General features: G+C 49.0%; 1 protein-coding gene across 8 annotated transcripts in view; it reads left to right on the top strand.

The window, feature by feature from the left end:
* The first annotated feature begins 2,144 nt into the window (after window positions 1-2,144).
* The window catches only part of IQSEC3 (IQ motif and Sec7 domain ArfGEF 3), a 174,661-nt gene continuing 152,480 nt past the window's right edge, over window positions 2,145-24,325 (top strand). For 7 of the 8 annotated variants that reach the window (XM_077339969.1, XM_077339967.1, XM_077339968.1 and 4 more), the window contains exon 1: window positions 2,145-2,889. In XM_077339969.1, coding sequence (XP_077196084.1) covers window positions 2,348-2,889 — 542 coding nt within the window. In that variant the 5' untranslated portion in view covers window positions 2,145-2,347. The remainder of the gene's footprint in view (window positions 2,890-24,325) is intronic. The other variant, XM_077339974.1, reaches the window with a different exon arrangement.

Genomic DNA, 24,325 nt, shown 5'->3' on the forward strand with positions numbered 1-24,325 from the left:
ATTGGGAAGCAGAGCTGTGGACATACCCACCTGGGGCTCCTCCCCTTCCCACCCCCTCCAGGCTCATCATTGGCCAATTGGGGAGTGGGCGGCAGGTCCACATGACCATATATAGTCATATCACCCAATAAATATTCAACATTAAATATATATATGTATATATATGTGTATGTATGCATGTGTGTGTATATATATATGTGTGTGTGTGTGTGTGTATGTGTACTTATGTGTGTACTGTGCTTATATATATAAGCAATTAATGAACTCCCCCATTCAGGAAACCCAGGGCCATCGAGAAATGCCAAGGTTTCATGAAACCCTGGTTGAGAAAGCCTGCGATAGAGGAGTGATGGAAAGCCGGATATTGGGCAGCCGGTTTTATGAATCCTCGCATTTCCCTTGATAACTTTGTTTCCCAGGTATTAATGCTCTGTCCTGCCTAGTGCTGCGTGTTCGGAAGGGGACGCGAAGGCCAGCACATTATCAACACCGCCAGACAAAAGCCAGACAAAATTATTCTGCACGCTTTTGTTGCAAATGCCAGCCAGCGAGATAAAAGGAGGAGGGAAATCTCGAAAATGAGTTCCTGCATTCAAGAAAAGGAAGGCAACAGGCCTTACATAAAAGAGGCTGGCACATCCCAGGGTTGTGGAGTTTCTGTGATGTAACAGCCTCTGTCTCTCTCTCTCTTTCAAGCAGAGCTGGAAGACGGGCTGTGCCCAGGCATTTGCAGAAGCAGGGGAGACACCAGCTGAGGAAGCAGGGATCTCAGGCAGAGATCCCTCCTCGCAGGTTCTGCAGCAGAAAGCGGGGAAGGTTGAACCCAAGGGTCAGGTTCTCCACTATCTGGAAATCAGAGGCAGGAGGGGGAGGCTGGGACAGTGGAGGGACAACCGGGTTAGAAGTTCTCTTCCCGTCCACGTTAGTTTCCGAGCTGCTTGGTTGCTCCAGAGCTTTCCTTTCACCTCTCTCCTTTCCTCCCACCTCTTCCTCCCATCTCTCACTGACCAGGTTCATTCCCTCCCCCTCTCCTTCCTCCCTTTTGTCTCCTCTTCCCTCCCTCCCTCCCTCTTCTGTTCTTTGCAGCATCTTTTCCTGGCCTCCTTCCTCTCCTCCAGAGCTCCTTCTGGTCTCATCTCCATGTGGCCTTTTCTCTCCAAACTCTCTCTTCTTCTAGGACTCGTTTCTTCCATTTCCCCTTTTCCGCTGCACATTCCTGGCTCTGTCCACTTCCTCTTCCTCCCCTTCACTTCTTCCCTCCTCAGGACTCTCCAACTCTCTCCTGGGCCCCCCTGGTCTCTTCCAACACCCTCCCCTTACCTCTGACTGGACTCAGACCCTTGGTCCATGGATTTAATTCGGCAGGACTGGCCTTTTGCCCTGGCTAGCTCAATGGCATCAGGCTGGCCTTAGCCAGCCCTTGGATGGGAGACCTCCAAAGAAGAGGCAGGAGGCAACAACCCAGTTCTGTTCACCTCCTGCTCTAAACCCCCACCCCCCGGGGTCCCCATAAATTGGCTGCGACTTGCAGCCCCTTTTGAAATAGCAATAGGGCCATTCTCCCCTCTGACAAGAAGTAGAGCTGGGTTTTACATTACCCAAAGGAGCCTCAAAGCCACTTTCAAACACCTTTCCCTACAAGAGACACCCTGTGAGGCAGATGTGGCTCTGACAGAACTGCTCCGTGAGAACAGCTCTCAGAGAACCGTGACTGGACCAACCTCGACCAGCTGGCTTGCATGAGGGGCAGAGAGTCGCGTCCAGTTCTCCAGCTTAGAAGTTGCTGCTCTTGACCGAGCTCTACGTGGCAGGCGAGGCCCAGAGGGAGTAAATTCCTCCACCGGCTGAAGTGACCCCTCTATAGCCTGGCCTGCTGTGACGCCCCTGAAGGAGGCAGTTCGGACTCGGGCCAGCTTGGACCCGCCCCCCGGGTGAATGTGGCTGCGCTTCCAGGCCCTCCTGGGCTCCGCTTGGGCGCTTCTGGAGAGACCTTCTGCAGGCCGAGGCGACCCCTCCCCGGGACCTCCCCCTCTCTCCGGCGAGGGCGGGGGCCTCGGGAGCGGCGGAGGGGGCGGGCTCTGCCTGGAAGGGGGCGGTGCTTCTGGATTCCCCGCCCCTCCGGAGCCTGACGCGGCGGCCGAGAGGCTGGCGCCCGCCGCCCGCCCGCCCTGCGCGCGAGAGTCCCTGCGAGGAGGGAGCCGGGCAGGGCGCGCGAAGGAGCCTCGCCGCCTGCCGCCTGCCGCCTGCCGCCTGCCGCCTGCCGCCTGCCGCCTGCCGCCTGCCGCCTCCTCGGTCCGGCGTCTCCCAGGGCGAGGGCCAGGCGGGCGCCCGGGCCCGGCCGCGGGGCATGGAGAGCCTGCTGGAGAACCCGGTGCGCGCCGTGCTCTACCTGAAGGAGCTGACGGCCATCGTGCAGAACCAGCAGAGCCTCATCCACACCCAGCGCCAGCGCATCGACGAGCTGGAGCGGCGCCTGGACGAGCTGAGCCACGAGAACCGCAGCCTCCGCCGCCAGTACGCGCTCCCGGACGCCGCGCCCCCGACGCCCAGCCAGCCGCCCCAGCCGCCTCAGCAGCCCCCGCCGCCGCCGCCGCAGAGGGCCCCCGCCGCCGCCGCCCCGCCGCCCAGCCAGCCGCCCCAGCCGCCGCCTCCGCCGCCCCAGCCCCAGCCCCAGCCCCAGGCCGAGCCGCTCCAGCACCCCCAACAGCTCCCGGCGCAACAGCCGCCCAGCAAGCCGGCGCCGGCGGGCCCCAGCGTTGGCCGCCCGCCGCCCGCTGCTCACCAGCACCCCGCCGAGAAGGACGGCCGCGACAAGGGCTGCTGCCTGGCCCTCCTCCAGCACAAGACCCCCCCGGCCCTCGGCAAAGGCGTCTTGAGCCGGAGACCGGAGTAAGTCCCCTGGGCGCCCGCGGTTGGGGAGGGGGAGAGAAGGAACCCCCGCCCACCCCACCCAAGACATGCCCTCCCCGGGCCGCCTTCTGCTCAAGCCAGGGAGTGGGAGGGAGGGGAGACCCCAAGGCTGCTCAGCCCACAGGCATCCCCCCCACTGGCTATCCTGTAGCCATGCTTGGTTTCCAAAATCACAGCCTGCTCCAGGACCTGCCTTCCCTTTCAAAAGGCATGCCCTGCGGGGTGTGCAGGGTCCCTAAAAAACCCGTCTGGGTCCAGCTCGAGGCTGTCGGCGGGGTGGGGTGGGGGACGACACATAGGGGTTGGGAAGGGCTGACTGCCGGCTTGGGGCTTGAATTCGGGTCTGTGCGGCTCTGTTTGAAATGTAGTCCCCGCTATGACTGTTACACAGCTAGGATTTCCCTCTCTGTTAAAGGTGCAGTATGAAAGAGTGACGGATGCGTACTACGCCGAGCCTCGAATGCCGTTTTGTGGCTTTTGCATTTGTGATGGAGTTCATAGACCGTCTCATCTTCCCAAGTGGGGAACCCCTTCATTATTTTAAAGCATTTCTTCTCCAACACTTCTGCCCAGCACAGCCATGCTTTCCTTGGGGAGGTGTATGGCTTGCGGAAGGTGCAGGCAAGATCTACTGCCGTGGATCTTGTAAAGTGGCAAATGGGGAATTGGGGGGGGGAGTTCCCTCCCCCCTCCCAAGGAGCCTGAAATGGTTAGTTGCTTTGTAAACACTCTTAACTAGAGATCTCTCACTGGCCTTTCCCCGGGTGTTTGTGGAGACCCGAGATTCCATTACCTTCTTTGCATGCCTCCGTGGGTGATGGAAGCTCGAAGAGCGATAGTACAGGAGAGATGCACAAGTTGGGAAAAAATACTTATGGGTACCAAGGATACGGAAGCAGAGTTTACATTGTGGAATCTTGCTTAAAAGAAAGCTAAGGCCTGCTAGTGTTTTCTGAGAGGAGAGAAACGCTTTCTCCCTCCTTGTTGTCCAACCAGGATGTCTTCTTTCTTGAGTCTTTGGGTGAAAATGGGAAGGCTGCGTAAATTTGTGGCTAAGAAACCAGCATGCCACTTATCCTTAACTGAGAGTATAAAATAAATGGCAGTAGTTGTATGCATAGATTTTCCAAAAATATATACTTTGCCAGGCAAGGACCGGTCTGTCGGTCCTAGCAGCCCGTTATCCAAAGTCTCAACGTTCCTTACTGAACGTAGTAAATACGATGCCAAGGAGTCCGTGCTCTAAGGATCTAGCCCCCCTTCTCTCCAGAGAAGCTGTAGGGTCTTTGCTAGGCATGGCGACAAATTCAAAGTCCGTGGAGCAGAGCAGAACGGCGTGATGCAGATGCAAATGCTATGGATGTCACGGAAGAATTGTGGGGACCAATTCTTTTCTTTGGCAGATAATGAAATCCTGTGATCCTAGTGTGTTCCTGCAATGTGCCCCGTGTTGCCAATGTATTATTGGCAAGAATTTCCCTTTCATCTCGTTCTAAGTCCCCACGTACGTCATCGGGCAGAATGAGGTGTCGGTTTCAAAGCACGCCTCTGAATATCTCCTCGCTGGGGGAGCTTTCTCTTGCTTTCAAACCGTGGGGATCAAACCGGGTTCTCCAGATTACAGTTCATGGTTCTTAGCCACGGCACACTGATATTAGAGACCACGGGTTGGATGTTTTTTGGGGTATCTTTGGTGGCCTCCTCTGAATTTAGCTCTTGCGAGCGTTGGTTTTATTTCAGTGTTTTGCTCTAGCTGAATGAGCTTTTCCTTCTTTCTTCAAATAGCGAGGGGGTGGGGGGAAGAGCATGCCTAAACGGAGAAGTGTTCTGTCTGCTGGGGTCGGCTGTCACAGAGGGAGAGAGAGCAATCCCTGGAGCTCTCTCTGCTTACCAGGACTAAAATAGCCACCTCTCTTCATTCTGTAGCGTGGCCAAAGCCAACTGTGCACAAATGCATTGCCCACCATGCTTTCTCATCATTTATGCACTCTGACTTGAAAAGATCTGATATACTGTGCGGAATATTTGCCTGCAGCTTATTGGCTAATAATATCCAAGTTTGGATCTTTTTTTGGGGGGGAGGGGAGTGGCAGAAGGGAGGAAGAGGGGCTTATTTTTTCCAAAGCAATGATCTGTGGGTAGGATATCTCCATGTCGTCGAAATGCTGTTTGCTTCACTGCTATATACTAAACCCCGAACGCTTTAGCAGTTTAATATAGAAACACATTGCTCATCTGACCCACAGCCTCCTCGGGCTTGGATGGAATGATAATTTGGGGCAGAAAACGGGCCAGTTCTGCCTTAAAGAGCCGTGGGTGGGAGCTGGTAGAGAGTAACGTGGGGCTGGGATGTAAAGCTTTGCAGGAGGCTGAGGCGATATTTCCTCAGAAGCCGCGGATGCCGCCGTGCCGCACGCAAATGGCAAACGCAGTCCGTTTGGTAGCAAAAGTGCCGAAATCTGAGACGGCTCATCTTGATGCATTGATATGTAGGCACTCTCGTCTCAAGGACCACTTGAAGGCCTCTCTTTATCATGATCTCATTTGGGAACCAGCCAGCTTTGAAGGCCTGTGAAGTGCAGGGCAGAGAGGTTGGCTCGGTAAAGGAGGTGCTCTTCGGACTTTATCGGCTCGGGATTAAACTAATCTGCCGCCGCATTGACTTTCTGATCTTCGTGTCTGGTGTGTCGTTCTGCCCCCTGCCCCTGAACCTAATCGCTGGGGAATCTATGAAGCCTTCGGCCGGCTAGGTGAATGCAAGGGCCTTTCGTCCGCTCTGGACCCGATCCGCTGGAAAGCTCTGCTGCACACCAGAGCTCTTGCCCAGCTCCTGTTCCTTTCCCTTTCACCTGCTCAGGTATGTTCTTAGATTGCATCCCACTTAAAACCAGCTTGGGTTTGGATTAGTCTGTCTCGTAATCATGGAGGTCATGGTAAATCTCATTGATAGGATTTGCTTCCACCTAACTGCGTCAGGGATTTATATATTTATTTATTATTTATCTCACGGCGCAGCATAGCTAGGAGATCCTAGGACTGACTGGCTGCCAAGCAAGGGGCATTTGGAGGTGGTTTGCTATGGCCTGCCTCCATCGGCCTGACAGTCACATGATGGGTCCAAGGTCACCCAAGAGGGGATTTGAACCTGGATTTTCTAATCCTAGTCTGATACTTTAACCATTATGCCACACTGGTTCTCCGCATCAGGGGGGATGGCATAGCAACAGAGCCCTCTCCCTTTTGCGCTGGCCTGTTTTTACAGGGACAGCAGTGCGATAGCCTTGCAGCAACATCACGGTGCCGTTGTTGGTGAACTTGCTCCGGCATAGTTCTGGGTCTCTCTCACCCTCGCTTTGTTCAGCGCCGAAGTCCGTCCTTAAGCCCAAGTTGTTAGCTGCTCAGCAGGGTGGAATCCGCTTGCCCAGATGGAAAAGCCTTCCTGCTCTTCTCGAAATGAGGACACCTTGTACAGAGGGGCAAGCAATGCCGGTAGCTTCCCCAGACTCTGGCCGAGCTGTGACGAGATAGACTTGCAGCCAGAAAGAGAACCTGCAAAAGTAAAGCCCCCAATCCCCCCATGTGCCATGAATGCATTTCTATGCAATGTAAAAAGGGAACGTGTGACCAAGGGCTGGAGATATTAGCTGGTGAGGAAGGGTTGGGACAGAGAACAGAAGCTCTGCTAGATACCTCCATAGGTGGGAAAGTTTGTCTAGAGAGAGGCATTCACACCCTCTTGGACCCAGGGTATCTGTGCAGCTGGCTTGGTCAAATAGTTATTGCATTAATTCTGATTCAAGATCAGCCAATGGCAACATAACAGGACAGGTTACAAACAAATGAAGAAGAGTTGGTTTTTCTACCCTGCTTTCCCCTATCTGAATCAGTCCCAAAATGGCCGATAATTGCCTACCCTTCCTCTCTCCACAACAGACACCCTGTGAGGTAGGTGGAGCTGAGAGAGCTCTGAGAGAACTGTGATTGGCACAAGGTGAGGAGGCCTCACGTGTCTCAACTTGGTATTCAATCACTTTCCTTTCCATTCCCCACAATAGACACCCTGTGAGGTAGGTGGGATCAAGAGAGCTCTGAGAGAACTGTGACTGGCCCAAGGTCAGCAGGGTTCATATGTCTCAACATGGCGTACAATCACTTTCCCCTCCACTCCCCACAACAGACACCCTGTGAGGTAAGTGGGGCCGAGAGAGTTCTGAGAGAACTGTGACTGGCCCAAAGTAAGCAGGCCTCATGTGTCTCAATGTGGCATACAATCACTTTCCTCTCCACTCCCTACAACAGACACCCTGTGAAGTAGGTGGGGCTGAGAGAGCTCTGAGAGAACTGTGACCCAATGTCACCCAGCTGGCTGCATGTAAATGAGGAGAAGTAGGGAATCGAACTCGGCTCTTCTGGCTAGAGGCCACTGATCTTAACCACTTCGTCATGCTCTTAACCTCATTGAACCCTACTTTTTGTAATACAAGGTGCTTCAGAAAAAGACTCACACACTCACTTCCTTCCTGACTGAGCCCAAATGCAATATCAGGCTACCTTAAGAGTGAGTTCAGTAAGGCCCCCTGCAAGAAGAATGGAAATATAAAATTTACTGGATAGGCCTAGACCAGCCTTTCTCAACTTTTTTACCAGTGAGAAACTCCTGAAATATTCTTCAGGCTTTGAGAAACCCCAGAAGTGGCTCAATCACGCAGAATATAATTGGGAAGCAGAGCTGTGGACATGCCCACCCAGGGCCCCTCCCCTCCCCACCCCCTCCAGGCCCATCATTGGCCATTTTGGGAGGGGGCCAACACGACCATATTATGATCATGCCATAGAATAAATGTTTAACAAATTTTTAAAAATGCATTACAATTAAATTAACTCCCAGCTATTCAGGAAACCCTTCCAGGGTCATCAAGAAACCCCAGGGTTTCATGAAACAGTGGTTGAGAAAGCCTGGCCCTTTCCCCCAGCATGAACCCATGAAGCTTCCTTATGCTGAATCAGAACTGCCTACTCAAACGGGCAGCAGTTCTCCAGGGTGTCAGGCAGAGGTTTTTCCCATTACTTAAGCCTGCCTCGTCCTTTTAAATCGGAGATGCCAGGGATTGAACTTGGGACCTTCTGCATGTCAAGCAAAAGCTTTGCCACCAAGCCACAGCCCCTTGGGATGAATTTCCTTGTAAAATGAAAAGGGAAGTAACACGTGATCGATCCTTTCGACCTTGTTCCATTGGCAAGAAGACAAACGGTGAGCATAAAGGATATCTAAATATTTGCCTTGTAGCAGAGCTGAGGGTAGGCTGCTGTGTGTGTTGTGCCGCCAGTCACATCCCACATTTGTGATTCCCCTCCCCTTGCATCTATGTGTTGCAGAGTGCCCTGGGGAGGTATCTCTGCTGTGCTGAAGGTAGCCTCTCCCTTCACTCCTTTGTGAGCTTCCTGGAGCTTAGAGAGAGGTTTGAGCTGCCGTCTTCATGAATGCTGCACCAGCCTCCGTGTGCCGCATTCAGTGAGTAGAAGACCACGTGAAACTGTGGTGGAAGCCAGCTTGGAATAGTGGTGAAGAGTGGTGGCTTGTAATCTGGAGAGCCGGGTTTGATTCCCTGCTCCTCCACATGCAGCCAGCTGGGTGACCTTGGGCCAGTCCCAGTTCTTTCAGGGCTCTTCTCAGGCTCACCTACCTCACAGGGTGTCTGTTGTGGAGAGATTCAAGTGTTGGTCTGAAGCAGCACAACAAAACAGGGGCACCGTTAAGACCAACAAAGATTTATTCAAGGCGTTTTGTTTTATTGTTGTGGAGAGAGGAGTAAATACCCCTTGGGGGGGTACAAAAAACAGCTCTCTGTCTCTTCTTCTTCCCATCAACACCTGGTTGTCTATTCTGAGAAACAGGATGGTGGACTAGATAGACCTTTGGGCTGATGGAGCAGGGCTGTTCCTATGATCTCAGCTGAAAAGAAGTTTACCTGTCTTTGACTGCCTTTGCATGAATTCCTTCCCCAATACACTGGCTTATTCCTCTCTATTACCTCTCCCTCCACTGTAGAAGTGTAGATTGGAAGCTCCTTGGGGCAGAGACTTGGCTCTCCTCCCCCTGATATTTGTTACTGTGTCGAAGATTGCGATCAGTTGACCTGCCATGGCTTCTGATTTGGCAAGCCGGGTTTGATTCTCCACTCCTCCACATGCAGCCAGCTGGGTAACCGAGGGTTAATCACAGCCCTGTTAGTGCTGTTCTCACAGAGCAGTCCTGTTAGGGCTCTCTCAGCCTCACCTACCTCACAGGGAGTCTGTTGTGGGGGGAGGACGGGAAGGCAATTGTAGGCAGCTTTGAGACTCCTTCGGGCAGTGAAAAGCAGGATATAAAACCCGACTCTTCTGTATGGAGGATAGCTTGATCTTGTCAGATCTCAGAAGCTAAGCAGGGCTGGTCCTGCTGAGTATTTGGATGGGAGACCACGAAGCAACAACAGGGGCACTACGCAGAGGGAGGCCATGGCAAACCATTGCTGAATGTTGAAAAATCCTATAAATTGTCAGCAACATGATGGCACTTTCAATGCAGATAGCGGCATCTTCATCATGATGCTCTTCTCAGGTATTTTCCCTAAGTGGCAAACAAAAGGACTTTTGCACTGTGAGCCTAGTGCTGGTGACTAGTTTTTTTCCTCCGTCAAGAGAGAGCGAATGTCAGCATCTCACGCCGAGGATTGTTCATTGTCCCTGCTGCCTGTGAAGGGGGAGAGGGCAAAACGCAGCTCTGGCTTCCCAAATGAGAAGGCTGCGTGTGCATGGGGGAGAAAGATGCACATAATAATTTTGTAGTGAGGGGAGGAGGGAGGAAACAGAAGCAGGGTGGAATTCTGTCATCCCGATTGGTATTGTGTAAGAACCTCACAAAGCGTCGGTCGCCACCCGCCCCCGCTTCCCCCAAAGGCAGAAAAGGAGGAAAAAAAAATAAGGTCAGTTTTTCTGGAATCTTTGGTTTCCTCCTCTCTTCCCCCTCCATGCTAATGGTTGCCAAATTAGCATCTAGCAGAAAACAAGCAGAGGGAATAACCACCTTGATGAGGCAACTTCTCTGAGTTATTCCCCACTGCACGGAGGATCGTGTCTGCCCCCGCGCTGTATCTCAGAATGCTAAGCAACCGCTCCTTCCCTCCCCTTCCCTCAAGACCCTTTTAGGATGGAATTAGAACAGGGAGGAAATAAACTCCTGAGGTGGGTTCGAACTCTGCCGCCTTGAAGGTTTTCCCGGCAGCCCCGAGGGTCGACAGGTGGCCCGATTGAAATAGAGAAGTTGAGTGTAATAATACACAAAACGTGGCTCGTGGCTCATGGCTGGCCTGGGAGAGCCGATGTTAAACGTTGCGGGGCGGCTGGTTTAACACGGACGAGACGTTGTTAGTTTGCATAATTGAAGGTTGCCTTTTGCGGCCCAAGGAATCGCCGAGGGGGAGGGATGCCGACTGCTGGGGCAAAAGCGACTTCGTGAGCCTGGCTGTGGATCTGGAACAAAAGGGGTGTGATGCTGACATTGCGGGACAGTAAACTGGGATAAACAAAAGTACTTTATAGAAGAAAAAGAGTAGGTGTTGATGCCCTGCTCTACTCCTCAAGGAACCTGAAAACAGCTTACAGTTGACTGCCCTTCCTCTCCACACAACATGCACCTTGTGAGGCAGGTCAGGCTGAACGAGTTGTGAGGGAACTGTATCTGGCGAAAGGTTACCCAGCAGGGCTCATGGGTCTCAAAGAGGTTTACAATCGCCTTCCCTTCCTCTCCACACAATGGGCACCTTGTGAGGTAGGTGGGGCGGAGAGAGTTCTGAGGGAACGGTGAATGACGCTAGGTTACCTAGCAGGCCTCATGGGTCTCAAAGAGGTTTACAACTGCCCTCCCTTCTTCTCCACACAACGGGTACTTTGTGAGACAGGTGGAGCCGAGGGAGTTCTGAGGGAACTGTGACTGGCAAAAGGTTGCCCAGCAGGCCTCATGGTTCTCAAAGAGGCTTATAATTGTCTTTCCTTCCTTTCCCCACAACAGATGCATTATGAGGCAAGTGGGGCTTAGAGAGTTCTAAGAGAACTGTGACTGGGCCAGGGTCACCCAGCAGGCCTCATGGGGTCTCAAAGAAGCTTACAATCGCCTTCCCTTCCTCTCCCCGCAGACACCCTGTGAGGCAGGTGGGGCTGAGAGAGCTCTGGGAGAACTGGGACTGGCTAACTGTCAGTCCAAATGTATAATTTTTGGAGTCAAAAAGTATAGCTGTGATTAAGACTGCACAATTGGCCCAAACAATCTCAGAAACTAAACTGGGTCATCCCTGGTTAGTACTTGGATGTGAGATCACTAAGGAGGTCCAAGATTGTTATGCGGAGAGAGGCCATGGCTGTGGCTTGACAGTGCTTCACACACACACACACACTCACACACACACTCACACACACACTCAAACACACACACACACACTTTTTTAAATTTAATTTTTTAAAACACAGAAATATGACAACATACAGAGAACCATAAAACAAACAATACACAAAACCGCGGCCCTGAAACTTCAATTAGCTATTTCCATTGATTATTACTTTTCCCTAATCTTGCAATGACAACTCATGTCCTTCATCTCTACTCTCAGGGGCCTAATACATCAACATTCTGCACATCTCACAGTCCAAAACATTCTTCCGATAATTCATCAGATCAAGCCAAATTATATTGTAATCTCCCTTCTTTCCCCCCCTTTAATTACTTTAATATTGTGAGTTAATTTCCTCCCCCCAATAAACTGCTTTAGCTGATTTAGCCAGTTATCCCCCGAAACTCTTCCCGCATTCTTCCAATTTGTGGCAATCAGTCTCCCAATGAAATCTGGACAAGTATTATGAAACTAGAAAAATAAGGCATTCTCATCAACAGGCCTGACCCTCATGCTGAGCCGGATGTTAATGACAGAAACAAATCAGGCGACAAGGTGAACTTTTGCAAGGGCATGCATGCATTTAGGATAGAATGAATTTAACTGGGCAGTCCTACACTGAGTCCTTTGCAGAAGGTTCCTGCTGCTTCTCTTGTAGTTCTTGCAGGTGGCTAGTAAAAGGAGCTTGGCTGGGTTGCTGTGTTGGTCCTGGATGGGGGGAGAAGAGATGAAGGCCTCATTTGTGCCTCTCATAATATATGAGCACACGACAGAATAGTTTCTTGACGGCCCTGGAAGGGTTTTCCAAATCGCTGGGAGTTAATTCATTTTAATGTATTTTTTTCAAATGTGTTAAACATTTATCAGGTGATATGACCATGTATTGTCCTGGGAAGGGGAGGGGCCCCAGGTGGGCTTGTCCACAGCTCTGCTTCCCAACCATATTCTGCACCACCGTACCACTTCTGAGATTTCTCGAAGCCTGAAGAATGTTTCAGGGGTTTCTCAATGGAAGAAAAGTTGAGAAAGGCTTCCCTACAGGGTCGCCCTAAGTTGACTGCAACTAGATTGCACTTCACAAAGACACAATGGCCTACTCTCCCTTATGGCCTGGAGCCAGCATTATCCCAAATGTAGCTTTCTCACCCATTTAAAATTTAGCACAGAAAATCTCTTGGGGTGGTGATCACTGCTTGAGAGAGAGAGAGAGAGAGAGAGAGAGAGAAAGAGGCAATCGTGGTCCCCAGTCTTGGTCGGTTGCAAGGAGTGGATCTTATCATCCCTCCAAGCAAAGTTTGAAGCCTTTCTCTAGCCCAAGGATTTCCAACCATGAGATTGGAAACCCAGGGGATCCCCAGCCTTTTCCTTAGATCCTGCCTTCATGAACTTAGCCAGCCTTCCGGTCTGGTTCTGAACAAGCCTGAAATTTCAGGGGATCCTTCATGGTTAAAGGTTTGAAAAAGGCTGTTCTATCCTAAGGAGTCTTTCTCTGCCTAAGGGACTCTTCCACTGTAGGAAGAACATCTTAAGTTGAAGGAATGTTGCTTTGGCTGGTGGACGTTGCTTTGGAGAATGGATGGTTGGACGCATTCCACCAGCTCCAGAGGCATGGCTGCTTTCATGTGGGATGTGAAGATTCTTCATTTTGAGCAGGTTTTATGGGATCCATGTGCTTTGTTGTTTATCAGGATTTTATTGATGCTGTACCGTCTGCTTAGAGTGTCTTCTGATGAACTTCCGATGGTTTAATAGCCTCGGAAACTATGTTGAAAGGCAGGCCTTGTGTTTTAAATGTATTTCATTTTTATTCATTCTTTTTTTTTTACTTTTATTTCCTCCTCGTCTTCTGCCTCTTCCTCCTAGCACGCATAGCCTGCCTTTCTCACTGACAGCCGAGGCAGATTATGAGATATGACAAAAATAATAGACAAATGGCTGAAATCTGTAATAAGAAAACAACCAGAGGGGCTAGGATGCAAGAACTGGAAAGCAATACAGACAAATCACTACCACCACCACAGCAAAAGCTTGTCCAAGACAATCAAGCCGTCTGTGAAGGGAAAAGATGGTCAAAGTCAACAAAACCACCTAAAGTTTGACATATATGGAAAAAATGGTTACAAAGGTTACCCTTTTTATTACATTGAACTGTAGTAAAAAGGGGACTGAACTGAGACCTAGGTTTCCTGTCTCATTACCAGTGTTGAGTCCTCCACACCTGCTCCTCCTCTGCCTATCACACCTAGTCAAATCATGCCTGCTACTGTCATTCACCTGCTATTGCCATTTTCCTGCTACTGTCATTCACCTGCTATTGCCATTTTCCTGCTACTGTCATTCACCTGCTATTGTCATTCACCTGCTATTGCCATTCTCCTGCTACTGTCATTCACCTGCTATTGTCATTCACCTGCTACTGCCATTCTCCTGCTACTGTCATTCACCTGCTATTGTCATTCACCTGCTATTGCCATTTTCCTGCTATTGTAGTTCATCTGCTATTGTCATTTGCCTGTTATTGTCATCCATCTGCTAATGTTGTTCAGCGTCTGAAATTACTCCACTTTCCAGAATAGAGGACAGGTGTACTCACATTTTAGCGGTCTCTGAAGACGTGAGCAGAGACTCATGGAAGATTATCCCTGCCACAAATTTTGTTAGCCTTTAAAGAGCTGCTGGTCTCCTGACCTTTTCTCCTGTCTCCTATAGAAACAGCCTCCGGAGGCACTCCGTTATAATTCAGTTCTCACCCTTTTTTATTAGAGGCCTCCAGAGCATTTCTGTTTTGTACATTCTGCAAAGTGGTAGAAGCTCAGGGGCCTTCCGAACAGCCCTCAGGTGAGCCATTCCAAAGGGTGGTGGCCTTTCTGCCCAGCGTGGACCTCAAGTGTCTTATGTTATCCTTCCTATTTCCATGTTACCCTAAGCACAGGTCTGGAGGGTAGGATAGACAGAGAGTTAGTGACTGGCCCAGGGTTACTCAGCAAACTTCCATGGAAGCAGGTGAATTGCCTTCCCTTATTCTTCCCACAACAGACCTCCTGTGAAGCAAGTGAGGCTGAGAGAGCTCTGACAGGACTGCTTGGTCAAAACAGCACTATCAGGGCTGTGATGAGCCCAGGTCACCCAATTATGTAAATTTCAGAGAGGCATTCTTTGCAGAGGGGCTGTCTTCCACACTTCTTAAATAAAACTCTCAAGCATTACTTCGTTGTGCACCGGGATTTCTGGGAGACAAAGCTATCACAGTCTTTCTCTCTCAAACACATAGACGCACACTCACACACACACACACACACACACGTACAACCCCCTATTTTCAGCCGGCACTGAATATTTGGGTAAACATTATGGATTATTAGTCATGTTATAAAAGATTTCTTTATTGCACAGCAATGAACAAACATAATGAATGTTATTCATTCATTCATTCATTCATCTTTATATTTCTATTCCGCCTTTCCCACAAGGACTTGCGGTGGCTTACAGTATAAAACCCCAATACATAAAAACCCCAATACCTAGAACCCCAGTAAAAACTCATAAAAACCACTAACAATTGATCTATGCGAAAACAATCCAAGCTCGGCAGTAAAGAAAAGGGGGAAAGATTCCCTTTCTACCATCACTAACCTTGGGATGGATGGGGGCTGATGACCTCAGTCTGCCCAATGGCCCTGCAAGATTTTGATCTTGGATTCTGAGAAGGCCTAGCGGTTTCACAGGTTCATTGATGATCATGGTGGCAGTAAAAAAAATGCAGGACAGGTTTCCTTCTGTCCTTGTCCTTGGAGACGCTGATGGCACTTGGGGGCCTTGTATTTAGAACTCAAGCCAGGGAGATTTGCTGTAAGGAATGGTAGCAGTTCAATTTCCTCAGTTAGCATGTTTGTCTGCATCCTGGATTGGCTGGCTAGATTCCTGATTCTGGTTGTGGCACCCTGACTGCAAAGCCTTTCAGGACCATGGACAGGGAGCTATGAAGGGCATTGCAACGCCTTGATTAACAAGGGCCCTGTGGAACTTATAAGAGAGGACCTCATAAGAACTTCTTGGTATCACTTCATTCCCCCCCCCCCCCTGTACACAATTTCCTTTTTATCCCCTCCTGCAAGCCTCATCCTTTCTCTCCTTTCTCTGCTTCCTTTCCCCCTTCCTGCTCATCAACTAACTTTTCTTTTATCTGCCCCTCCCAGTCTTCAGCTTAATTTTTTAATTCATTTATATCCTATTTTTCTCCCCACTGAGGACTGAAGGCAGCGTATACTGTTATTCTATTTTCTCACAACAACCCTGCGAGGTGGGTTAGGTTGAAAGAATATGTGTCTGGCTTAAGATCACCCAATCAGCTTCTGCAGTAGAGTGGAGATTTAAACCTGGGTTTCATAGATCCTAGTATGACACTCTAACCACCATTCCACACTGGCTTTCAATTTTCCTTCCTCTACTCTGGAGGATTTTCCCTGAGAAAAGTCTGCAAAAGTTGTGTGGTAGCAAGACACTCAAGTGAGTTTTGTGGTAGTTATTGCAGAGCCTATCCAAGTTGTGTGGAGGTTGTAACTGGGCCCAGGTGTCAAGCCACCTGGCTGTGATGTCTCTTCCTTCTAGGAGGGTAGCACAGGTGAACCAGGAAGCCAAAGTAGGCCTGGAAGGGCCCTCTGCCCTGCCTTTTCCTGCCAAAAGCCATGTTTTGAAAGCTGGTAATATTGTTCTGGTTGCCTGGCAACCTGAGTTCTCTCAATAAGGTATTAATTTCTTAAAGGCCCTGCTTCTATTATGGGGGGAGGGGGGTTAACCCTCCAAGTTTTAAAAATATATTTCAGGTTTTTTTTCCTGCAAGCTTTGGGCTTTTCTTAGGTCCACAGAAAGATCTGTTTGTGTTTTCATGGCTCCTATATCTGGATTTAACTACCCGCAAAGCCCAGTTGAGAATCAGATATATTGATACTAACTGTATGTTAGTTGCTTTCTCTTGAATTCTTTCCATGGTATAACTTTGACATTTAAAGGGGCAAGGCTATGGGAATCTATACCATCTAATTGTTGGTACTGATTCTCGCCATGTAGTAATTAGGTGGTGAGATGCTATTGGCTGTGCTCATGTGGTGGTGAACTTTTAAACATTACAACAGTGCCCTGGGATGAACCCATTGAAAACTCAGATTCCACACTACCTCCATATAAAAGGCACTACATAACCAAAGAGAATATTTACACAAAAGTAATTGAAATTTCTAGCTTCATTCTTGAGTGTGAAATTCTGAATTCAAAAACTGAGTTTGCATTATAGATGTGACTTCTCACCCCAGAACTTGAAGTATCACTGCTTTAGAGCGGCTGTCCTGATTAGTTTTCACAAACAACAGAAATGCAATTTCATTTTCATGTTGAATGCTACATACCATTGCATGTTAAGAGTTGGGTGTGAAATACCACTGCAGGTCAGTTTTTAAATTCTGTCACGTAAAACATCACCAGCTGTCACATACCAACTGTAATTTAGCAAATAAGAAATACCATCAGCTATCAAAGGAAGATATCATAGAATCATAGACTCATAGAGTTGGAAAGGACCTCCTGGGTCATCTAGTTCAGTGGTAGTCAACCTGTGGTCCTCCAGATGTTCATGGACTACAATTCCCATGACCTCCTGCCAGCAAATGCTTGACTACCCCTGCTCACAACCCTATCGCTCATCCACTGTAACCTGCCACCCCCTATCAAATAGTCTGATATATATCAAATAGACTATCAGACTATATCACAGTCTATCATATAGACTGTGACATAGTCTGATAGACTATATCAAATAGCCTGCGAATTTTCGGTAAACACCCAAAGGACATTTCTGATCTAGATTCACTGAAAACAAGTTTGAGGCTTTAGTAGGCAGTCAATTTGAACTCCTCGCCAAAGCAGCTCTTGGATTTCTGAGTTTTATCAGCTGTTGCCTGCATTGTTTTTCAAAATTTCCATTGCAAATATGAGTCTGCAGAACTAGGTGACAGATTCAGACTGCCTATTTAGACGTCTGAGGACAATAGCGTCCCATTATCTGGAAATCCTTGTTGTCCGCGTTCATTGTGTTCGTTCCAAGTCAAGATAACCCTATGAAAAGAGTGGTCCTGTTTATCCAATTATCTCAATCAACTGGCCATGTGAGCAAACAAGGTCATGCTGTCTTGCCCAGTGGTCTCAGCTAATACGGCATCGAGAACAGATGACGGGGACACAGTCATCGCATTTATGCCACATGAAACTGTATTGCCGGCTGGGACTCATGCAAAGGGATAGGGGCCGGCAGTGAGAGGGATGCTGTGAGCAATGCCAGGCAGAAGGGATGAGGAGGGCCCCTCTGTGAAATGCTGGCCAGGTGGAAAAGGCCTGGCGGAGGGACTGCGAGTAATCTTAGCCAAAGGGATGGCTGCTTGGTGTGCAAGACTGGAAACTGTACAACCAGACTCAATGCCTAGAAATGAAAAGGAAGAAGGAGAGTTGGTTTTTACACCCCACTTTTCACTACCCAAAAGAGTCTCAAAGCAGCTTACAATCACCTTCCCTTTCCTCTCCCCACAACAGACACCCTGTGAGGCAGGTGAGACTGAGAACGTCTGACAGGACTGCTCAGAGAGAACAGCTCTAACAGGACTGTGACTAACCCAAAGCCACCCGGCTGGCTGCATGTGGAAGAGCAGGGAATCAAACCCGACTCTCCAGATTAGAGGCTGCTGCTCTTAACCAGTACACCAAGATGCCTTTCCCTGTGTGGAAAACCTCAGGGCTTGGTATGTGCTATTGGCATCATGCGTTGAAAGCTAATAGGACTTTATGGGTTTGCTAGTCTGGTATTTGGGAACCATGGGTTAAGTGACACAGGAGAGTCCTGTCCTGAATGATATGACGCTAAGTTATAATCTGTCTCCGGAACACTGTTTTGTAGTTGGAAGGAGATATGAAGCAGCCTTGTACTGATTCAGGCAACTGGTCCATCTCAACTGGTGTACCCACCACCCCCACTGTAGCCCCCACCACCGCCGCAGTTGGGGTTGCCAACTTAGAGCGGTTGAGAACCGTTGGTCTAGAGCAGGGGTAGTCAAACTGTGGCCCTCCAGATGTCCATGGACTACAATTCCCATGAGCCCCTGCCAGCATTTGCTGGCAGGGGCTCATGGGAATTGTAGTCCATGGACATCTGGAGGGCTACAGTTTGACTATCCCTGGTCTATAGGTTTACTCATGATGGCAGGGGCTCATGATAATTGTAGACCATGGACACCTGGGGAACTACCGTTTGGACACTCCTGATCTGGAGGCTTACTCATGATGGCAGGGGCTCATGGTACTTGTAGTCCATGGACATCTGGAGAGTCACCGTTTGGCCACTCCTGGTCTAGTGGCTTACTTAAAAACCAAAAGAGAGAGCAGGAATTCTAAAAAGTAGACCAGCTCCATCAAATCCTCAAGAAAACAGCATATGCCTGTGGTTTTACGTAGCCTCAGGCTACCCACTTGAGTGAACAGGAGGGAAAATTCTGGTGGAAAGAAAACACTCTGTGAGAGTTCCAGTTTGTTTATGTACTTAGGGAAACTAGATGGTCCCAGAGTCTATACATAATGTGTAAATTGCATAAACTTGAGCAAATGTGTTGGCTTGTTGCATCTATTTCTGGAGGTAGGGAACTAAATCGGTATATATAGTTTCTCTTGGGCTTAGAAAGAGTGTCAGAGCCAAGAATGTCCCCAGCCCTTCTAGGCAAAACATAGACTTTCCCAACTGTTGCTACATTTTTCTAGAGTGCTGCATTTGGAAAGGGAGTGCCACCCAGTAATTTGGAAGACTGCATTTTATATTACGATTGGGCGGGTAGAGTATTGCAGATTAATTTTTGATATGCTGAAATCTTATTGGCCAATGACCATGTTGATTATCATTGGTTGTGTGACACAGTCTGCTAATGTAACAGAATTAATTTTTGCTATATATTCCCACTGTCACGAAGGGAGTTCTTAGTCTTGCACTCGAAAGCTCACACCCTGAATAAATCTTTGTTGGTCTTTGTTGGTCCTGTGCCACAGGACTCTGATCATATTGATATCAGGGCTCTCTCAGCCTCACCTCCCTCACAGGGTGTCTGTTGTGGGGAGAGGAAGGGTAGAGAAAAGCAGCATATAAGAACCAACTCTTCTTCCACACCTGGCCAGACCTTCTTAGCAGCAAAAATCATCCACTCTTCCTACTTCCTGGCCTTTTCATACACTCCCCCTTCCTGCCCCTTAACTTCCCTTGACTCCTATTGGCCCTCTTCCCCCATTACACCTGATTGGTGGCTCTTTATTAACTCTGTCCTGGCACACCTGTCTCTGCTTCCTCCTCCTTTTAATGGGCTGGGCTCTTACTGGCCTAAGCCTCAGTAGGGAACAAGATGGAGGCTAAAGGTTTTTGCTGCTTTGCTCTGAACTGCTGGGGGAATTCCTTCCTTCCTTCCTTCCTTCCGGCTGGGAAAGAGACAAGCTTCTCCTTTCTGGGTATATTTTGGTGCCAACTGTGACCAAAGAAGCATCTTGAAACATCCTCAACAACTTTGGGAATGCAAGCAAATGGAGTCATGGCTTTTGTGTGATCAAAGTTGGTGTGACTGTCGGGGCCTTTGACAGAAGTCCTGGTTGTCTCCTTTCCATGTTTGGGTAAGTGGGGTTTGGTGTGGCTGTGGCTAGGCATTGCAAAGTTGTCAGGGTGGCGTTAGGATGTGCTCTGAATTAACTCTGACCCTGAACACGGGGGCAGGTACAGTGGACTGGATGGCCTCAGCCAGTCCTATAAGAATGCCATGGCAATCTTCACCTTCATGCAAGCAGCACTTTCAGTCTGCTTTCAACATACTTTGACACTGTATTTTACTGTGTGCAGTGGAACAGCCCACTTGCAAAGGACTGCTAAAGTGCATTGTTTCAGCAGATTGAAAGTGCATTGCTCAGCACGTGTGAAAGTGCACGATGCCGGGATTGCTTAATGTTGTGGGGGGAGAAGTGAAGATGACGTAAACTTTAAAAAGACTCAGGGGCTGTGAGTACAGCTAGTGCAGCTGAACAGAGATGTGCCCCAGAGTGAAAACAGGGAGGCCTCCTGTAACCCAAAAGTGCCTGCTTTGATTGGCAGCTGCTTAGCTAAACCTGCTGCTCAAGAGAATATAATCGAGAGCTCACAAGGGGGGGGGAGCTGATTGCAAGTACAGACTTTGCTATGGCAGGGATGGTCAAACTGTGGCTCTCCAGATGTCCATGGACATCTGGAGAGCCACAGTTTGACCACCCCTGCACTATGGCTTCTCCCAATGAATGACAACCATCCTGGATTTGCTGTTTCAGCAAAATGATCTGAATTATGCAACGAGCATTTGTTTGCTTCCTGTTACATAATTCTGTTCTTTTTCTTGGAGGGTAGCTGTGCTAGTCTGCAGCAGAATTACTGAACTGGAGTCCAGAAGCACTTTAGAGACCAACAAGATTTTGGGGGGCATGAGCAGCGTTTGAGAGTCAAAGCTCTCTTCTTCCGATGGAATGGAGTTCTCAGAGTCCTTCTATCCGGGCTTTGAAGTAGGAAGGGTGTGGCAAAGAAGCAACGCAGGATGAAAAGGTCCAATACACAATCGGCTAGATTACAGCACAGGAGAAATGGTGGGAGGCAGAAAATTAGCCTCTGAAGTGAGCAAAGAATCCTACATCCTGTCTTGAACTTGTGAATGAACTCAAGTTCAGCAATCTCACATTGTTATCTCCCTTTGAATCTTTCCTTTAAGGCAGGGGTAGTCAACCTGTGGTCCTCCAGATGTTCACGGACTACAATCCCCATGAGCCCCTGCCAGCGTTTGCTGGCAGGGGCTCATGGGAATTGTAGTCCATGAACATCTGGAGGACCACAGGTTGACTACCCCTGCTTTAAGGGCTGCCCATTGACCTGCCCAGTTTAGACATTGCCCCAGACTTTCTTCACTTGCTTTCCAGTTCTATTATTCTAAGTCCGAGGGGAAAGAATCAGGCCTTACTGGACATTGAATTCTGTTAGTTACTTAGTTGGCACGTTTGTAAAATGAGGAGCTGTACACATCTCCTGTTTATGTCCTGCCCGAAGTACATTTAGCAAGAATGATAGTTATGGTAAGCAGCTATTGGCAGCGATGTCCAATCTTCACTGATGAAGCTGTACTTTGTTCTTTATCAGGGGATAAAAATGTTATCTCGCAGCCATAAATGTAGCTGAAATATACTTCTTCAGATAAGGTAGGGGTTGGGGAGCCTGTACAGCGGTCTCCGGATAAGGCTTCCATAGCCTGTTCACATATTGTAATTTTAGGAGCACACCTGTGATTCTCCCCCTCCCCCCCAATGTACAGTGCACCTTAAAAGTGGCTATGACAAGCATATGTTTGAAATGTGTATTCTGTACATTCATCACGAAGTTTGCTGATGGTTTTCTGATTATCCCACCTGGCAGGGTTGTTGTGAGAGGCCCTTTCCTTGTAGATTAGGGTTGGCCATCGGTGGGGAATAGGGATAGGGCTGCCAGATCCAGGTTGGGGAAACTCCTGGAGATTTGGGGTTGGAGTCTGGGAAGGACAAGGACCTCAGTGGGATAAAATGCCAGAGTCCACCCTCCAGAGCAGCCATTTTCTCCAGGGGAACTGATCCCTGCAGTCCGGAGATGCTGAAATTCCAGGGGATCCCCAGGTTCCGCCTGGAGGCTGACATCCCTATTGGGGAGCTTCTGAAGGTGCTTGAAGCCCTGCCTGTTGGCCGGAGCTTTGGAGGGGGTAGAATGACTAGTATCTCCTAAGTGGGGGGGGGGGAAGGATTAGAGGGTTCACCCTTTCATTTTCAGATGGGTAGCCATGTTGGTCTGAAACAATAAGACACCCTTTAGGACCAATCATGCAAACGAAAGCTTATACCTTGAGTAAAACTTGTTTGGTCTTAAAGGTGTCGCTGGACTCTATTTTAGTTTTGTTTTAAACTGAAAAAGCTTCTTATTATTGTAAACTGCCTTGAATCCCAGGGAGAGGCGGTATTATAAACATATAAAAGGACATCGACAAAATTGAGAGGGTGCAGAGGAGAACGATGAGGATGATCCAGGGCCTGAGGACCAAGCCCTATGAGGAAAGGCTGAGGGACTTGGGAATGTTCAGCCTGGAGAAGAGGAGGTGGAGAGGGGACATGATTTCTCTCGTCAAAGATTAGAAAGGTTGTCACTTGGAGGAGGGCAGGGAACTATTCCTGTTGGCTGCAGAGGAGAGGACCCGCAGTGATGGCTTTAAACTATATGTAGAACAATATCAGCTAGATAGCAGGAAAAAAATTCACAGTCGGAGTAATTCAGCAGTGGAATCGGCTGCCTCAGGAGGTGTTGAGCTCCCTCTCACTGGTGGTCTTCAAGCGGTGGATGGACAGATCCTTATGGATGCTTTAGGCTGATCTTGCATTGAACAGAGGGTGGGACTAGGCAGCCCATATGCCTCCTTCCAACTTTATGATTCTGTTAAAATAAAGAAATAAAATTGAGATGGGGAATCTGATGTGCTTTCCCGCCAAGCTCCTTGCGAGGAGGGGAGAGAATGTGCCATAGAGTCGCAACCATCCTGAGTTGGGTGTTCAATGCAAGAGGTTAGCAGAGGTGGGTTGCCCTTGCCTTCCTCTGCACACCGACTCCAACCTTCCTGGGTAGCCTCCCATCCTAGTGCTGACCTCGCTCAACTTCCAGGCCCTGGTGAACTCCAGCCACACTGGCTATCTGTTGGAGGAAGGGCAAGATAAATAAACAAACCAGCAAAGTAAATTGCAGACCAGTTCAGGTGGGTCACCGTGTGGGTCTGAAACAGCAGAACAAAGTTGGAATCCAGCATCACCTTTAACCCACTTGCCTTTGGTGCCGTCTTCTCCCATTCTGCCCCAGCTCCATCTTGTAATGTCTATTGTTTTGTTTCTGCAGCAGCGAGAAGGTGCTTATGCATAGTTCAGTAGAGCAATTATAAGGGTCCAGCCCTATCCTGTGTTAGGAATGAGTGTTTGCTCCTGGTCTGATCTGGCCACAGGTATTTGGGTTTCGGCATCCAGCTTTGACAAGAGGAGAATACCAGTTAGGCACCTTTGCTGGGCTTCTGTCTGGCATCTAAGAAAGCAAATGCATCTTGGTCACCCGCAGGCAGACAAACTTACTTGTTCCGGGGCTGCAAGAGGCTTCTGATAATCTGATAATGGGTGCCTTTCGTTGAATGAGACAGAGGGAGAGAGAAAACAACCTTCTGCCTGCCGGTCCATCTGTTCTTTCCCCCTTCTGCCTCTTGTTTACTTTGCTTCGGAGCTTCATTATTTTTTTTTTCTCTCGGATTTGCCTTCTATTTTCTCCGCTTCTCTCTCTTTCTCGGGGTGGTTTTCTTTTCTTCTCGGTGTGTTCCCTCCCCCTCCTTGCATTCACTGATTGTTTGTTTCTTGCTTTTTATCTCAGATAAGAAACCGTCCTTATTTTTCCCCTCAAGGAGAAAAACCCATTAGAGAAAGCAGAAAGAAATGTTCCTCTCAATGCAACAGATGGGAGTGTTTCTGTGTGTGTGTGTCGGGGGGGGGGGGGGAAGATTTGATTGGTTATCAAATTATCCTGTTATCTGTACTTAGGCCTGGCTGAAGAAAGACTGGAAAAATGTATATGTAAGCCGTAGTCTATCACGTAGTGCCTAGCACAGCTTTTGAAGGATGGTCACCAAAGGATGAGCATACAACTGGGCTGGCAGCCTCTAGCCCAGGGGTAGTCAAACTGTGGCCCTCCCGATGTCCATGGACTACAATTCCCATGAGCCCCTGTCAGCGAATGCTGGCAGGGGCTCATGGGAATTGTAGTCCAAGGACATCAGGAGGGCCGCAGTTTGACTACCCTGGTGGGTCAAGATCACTTGTAGTTATGACTTTATCTCTAGGAGATAGAGAAGAAGTCCCCCTTC

This window comes from Paroedura picta, chromosome 5 (assembly GCF_049243985.1).
Source record: "Paroedura picta isolate Pp20150507F chromosome 5, Ppicta_v3.0, whole genome shotgun sequence".
Classification (NCBI taxonomy): Eukaryota; Metazoa; Chordata; class Lepidosauria; order Squamata; family Gekkonidae; genus Paroedura; species Paroedura picta.